Raw genomic sequence first — 4257 nt, forward strand, 5'->3', positions numbered from 1 at the left:
CCCCAATATGGCGGGACCCTGGGCCACCTTCAGAGAGAAGTCATCAGAGCCGCGCTGGGCAGCAAAGCCCGCGTGGATGATGTCAGGCGCTGATTAGGGTGCGAGGGGCATACCTGGGACCATACAGACCAGAGTAGACCAGATTTACGAGTGGACGGGTTTCAGGCGGCAAAGAAGCGGTAAAGGGAAACTTCAGATTTTTTTTTAAATTTTTTTCAAAGATAAGTGGGTGCACTGTTTGTGTCACTTTTTAAACTTCAGTTTTTAAAAAGAGAAGCAAGCCCAGAGTGTGGGATGCAATGCCGAGGAAAGTCAGGGATCCTCGGTTTCAATTCTCTATCTGCTCGTTATTTACTGCGATCTCAAACAAACTGCGTTACTTGCAGCATCTGTAAAAATGTTATAAAAGTAAGTAGTCGCCCGGCCGCCAGGGCAATTGACAAAGGTTTCAATTCTTGGGCGGCAATTAAGAGGCAGGCAGAAGCTGCTCCCCAATCAGGTACTGCCTCGCCGCGGTCGCGGGGTATCTCGGGACTTGTAGTCCAGCAAGTCGAACTCGCTGTCCCGGCAGGCCCCGCGGCGGCGGCAAGGCTACGTGGCGCCGCCGGCTGCGACTGCGCCGGCAGGTGGAGCAAAATGGCTGCGGAACATGGCGTGAGGGTCGTCGGGCCCCGGCCCGGAGAGGGACTGGGCAGGGTGATTCGGGCCCTCGTGCTGCTTCTGTGTTTTGTGGCCCGCGGAGGCGCGCTTTACTTCCACATCGGGGAGACCGAAAAGAAGTGCTTTATTGAGGAGATCCCGGACGAGACCATGGTTATAGGTGCGGATGGAGGGGGAGAGTTTGGAACAAGACCTTGGTCTTGGGGCGGGGGGTGCGGGAGAGTCAACTCTTCCAGAGCGGGAAGCAGCGGGTCTCGCCGCGTGCTAGCATGGGCCGACCCCACGCCACCTCGCGTTCGTCTGATCAGGACTCGCCCCACTTCCCTCCAGGAAACTACCGGACGCAGCTGTATGACAAGCAGCGAGAGGAGTACCAGCCGGCCACCCCGGGGCTCGGCATGTTCGTGGAGGTGAAGGACCCAGAGGACAAGGTGAGCCGGTCCCTTACCCCGCCGAGCCCTCCGCCCTGCGCTTCGGCGCCAGACCAGGCAGGTGCTGGTACTTCCCCTCCTAGTTGTCGCATCTGCTGAACTGCTGAAGACAGTGGGTGTCGTGAGAAGATCCCGGATTTTCGCTCTAGGCCCAAGTTGGGCGGCTGCAGGGCTAGCGGCTCCTCTCAGCCTCTTACCGACCGCCGCGCGACTCCGCCGAGTTCACTGACCTTCCCTGAGCCGGCTTCCTGGTCTGGCAAATGGAAACTCACCTACCGTAGAGGTGTGGTTGGTGCCTTAATTGTGGTGCTGGCAGTCACCGAATTTTGTCAGTTCTGATGTTCCGACATCCAGACTTTAGGGTTTCGCAGGACAGAGTCCGTACCCAAACGAAGGAACAGCTTTTAATTTCAACAAATAGGATATTAAAGCAAAGGAAAAAAAATCTTTGGTTGTCACGTTTCATTAAAACACACACACACACACACACACACACACACACACAAAAGAGTTGAAGTGGCAGGAGCTCTGAATAAAGAGCCCTTTCCAACCGCAGGCCCACGTCAGCTTCAGTTTATATTCTTCACCCCTGCCCCCAAAAGTTTTCAGACAAGTTTTGGCAACTACTCCTGGGCAGCTCTGGACCTTTTAGGGTTGTGGGGTGCCTGAGGCTCTGTTTGCTAACTTTGTTTCCTTCCAGCCCCATCCCCTCTGTAACTTTCACTGAAAGCTTTTTTCCCCAGGTCATCCTGGCCCGGCAGTATGGCTCTGAAGGCAGGTTCACTTTCACTTCCCATACCCCCGGCGAACACCAGATCTGTCTTCACTCCAATTCCACCAAGTTCTCCCTTTTTGCTGGAGGCATGCTGGTGAGTGCACGCACACGGGCGTCGGAGCTTTCAACCTCTACACCCTGGTCGGGACTGGAGACTGGTGGTGCGCCGGATGTGAGATGAGTGCATTGGATTTTGTGTCTCCTAATAATTTTGGGTTTCCATGGAACATCCAGGCACGGTCCCTCAGCTGCTTGTATGTGCCTTGGTCCAAGTGTCCGCCAAGTTTACTCATGCCCGTTTGCCTCGAGCCCCATAGGGCTGGACACTGTGGAGGCCTCAGTCAGCACTGGACAAAGTGTACCAGTGAAGGAAGGTAGGGCGACCCGCTGTCAGTCCCTGGCAGAGCAACAGAGCAGGGCTGCCTGATTTCTTCTTGTCCTCCTTGTCTGTCCCCAGAGAGTTCACCTGGACATCCAGGTGGGTGAACACACCAACGACTATGCAGAAATTGCCGCCAAAGACAAGTTGAGTGAGTTGCAGCTACGGGTGAGACAGCTGGTGGAGCAAGTGGAGCAGATCCAGAAAGAGCAGAACTATCAGCGGGTATGTGGTTGGGCCAAGAGCTCCCAGGTGAGCTTCTTCCCAGAAGCCTTCCCGTGGCTCAGCCGGGAGGGGCACATGTGTGCGAGTCATTGTGAAACCCAAGGGACTGAACCGTCAGTGCTGCTTTGCAAGTCTAAACGCCGGGATGGGTATCACTAACTCGGGTCGGTAACCAAGGAGACAGGCTCTTGAGAGGCCATCATTGCTCTAAATCCCAGTTACACATACACAGTGACAGAGCGGGCACTGATACGAATCCCTGGGATATAATTTTCATGGCTCCGGGTGCTTTTGGAACCAGCTATTTTTTTTTTTTTTTAATGTTTTATTTTTGAGAGAGGGAGACAGCATGAGCAGGGGAGAGTCAAAAAGAGAGGGAGACCCAGAATCTGAAGCAGGCTCCAGGCTCTGAACTAGCTGTCAGCACAGAGTCCGACACGGGGCTCAAACCCACAAACCTCAAGATCATGACCTGAGCCAAAGTCGGACATTCAACCGACTGAGCCACCCAGGCACCCCCAGAACCAGCTATTTCAAACTCCCTCATGTCCAGGAGCCAGGCTGGTCCCATGAATGAGTTTGTGACATAAAGACTGTTACACATCTAATCATCAGTGACCTCGGTTAATTGCCAAACCAGGGCAGCCTTGCAAATAGATATGCCGGCCCTGGCTTCGAAGAGAGCTAGAAGTCCAAGTGCTTTGATGTGAATTTTTCCTGGGTTTTAAATATTGGCAAAACACACGTATGTGCCCACATCCAGCCCCTGGGCCAGCAGTTGGCAACTTGTGCTCACAGTCCTCAAGGAGCAGCTGGGGAAGTCCTGGGCAGAGAGCTTAGAGCCAGTGCACTCCTGAGTCTGTAGGGCACTCTGTGACTGATGGGGTGACAGTGTAGCTACTTCACCTCCACCCCAGGCTCCAGGAGAGGACCGGGGGAGGGCTGTACCTGACACGTGAGCAGACAGAGGTGGCTTTGTTTGAAGTAGGCTGCATGCCCACTGTGGGGCTTCAGCTCACAACCCCGAGAGTTGCATGCTCCACCAGCAGAGCCAGCCACGTGCCCCCAAGCAGACAGACTTACATGAGTGGGTTCCTGGAGGTCATCTGGCTGGGGAGGTTGAGCACAGTCCCCAGGTGGGGTGTCCCTGGCTCTTTGCAGGCACTTGACCGGAACTTGGGCAAACTTGACAAAGAACCCGGGTTCTGGAGCAGCCTCTGCAAAGGGAAACCAGCGGTTAGAGTGGCGCCAAGTGGCACCCGGCAAAGTTAAGCTCCTCTTCCGCTCTCCCCTCCCACAGTGGCGAGAGGAGCGCTTCCGGCAGACCAGCGAGAGCACCAACCAGCGGGTGCTGTGGTGGTCCATTCTGCAGACCCTCATCCTCGTGGCCATCGGCGTCTGGCAGATGCGACACCTCAAGAGTTTCTTTGAAGCGAAGAAGCTGGTGTAGCCATCGCAGGCCTCACATGCCATCCTTCCTCCCAGGCTGGGGAAGAAAGGGCCTCCTGGAACTGATTTCTCTCTGGCAGGAGGACTGGTTCCGAGCCATGGATTTCTGGAGGGCAAGGGGCTACAGGCACCCCAGGCACAAGCTTAGGGCAGGAGCCTGGCTGGCTACTACTGAGCAGGTGGCAGGGTGATGCCTGCCCCCTCCCCTGGGCTCTAAGCCCTTTGCAGTAATCACCCAGGGTCTGGTGAAGCCCCTGGGAGCTCCACTGGCACCTCAGAATCACAGTGTTACTGATCAGGGATGTGAGGCTGTTGTCTGGGGTGGCCAGGGAGGGAGG

The 4257-nt window shown here is 55.6% G+C and overlaps 1 protein-coding gene across 1 annotated transcript; it reads left to right on the forward strand.

Annotated features, from left to right (window-relative positions):
* The first annotated feature begins 604 nt into the window (after positions 1 to 604).
* On the forward strand, positions 605 to 4251 carry LOC144216811 (transmembrane emp24 domain-containing protein 9). The gene is made up of 5 exons (XM_077746241.1): positions 605 to 820; positions 991 to 1091; positions 1835 to 1960; positions 2324 to 2470; positions 3771 to 4251. The coding sequence occupies exons 1-5, from the start codon at positions 637 to 639 to the stop codon at positions 3918 to 3920; spliced, it is 708 nt and encodes a 235-aa protein (XP_077602367.1). The 5' UTR covers positions 605 to 636; the 3' UTR covers positions 3921 to 4251.
* Positions 4252 to 4257: the final 6 nt, after the last annotated feature.

Source organism: Crocuta crocuta, unplaced genomic scaffold (assembly GCF_008692635.1).
Source record: "Crocuta crocuta isolate KB4526 unplaced genomic scaffold, BGI_CrCroc_1.0 scaffold218, whole genome shotgun sequence".
In the NCBI taxonomy this organism is placed as follows: Eukaryota; Metazoa; Chordata; class Mammalia; order Carnivora; family Hyaenidae; genus Crocuta; species Crocuta crocuta.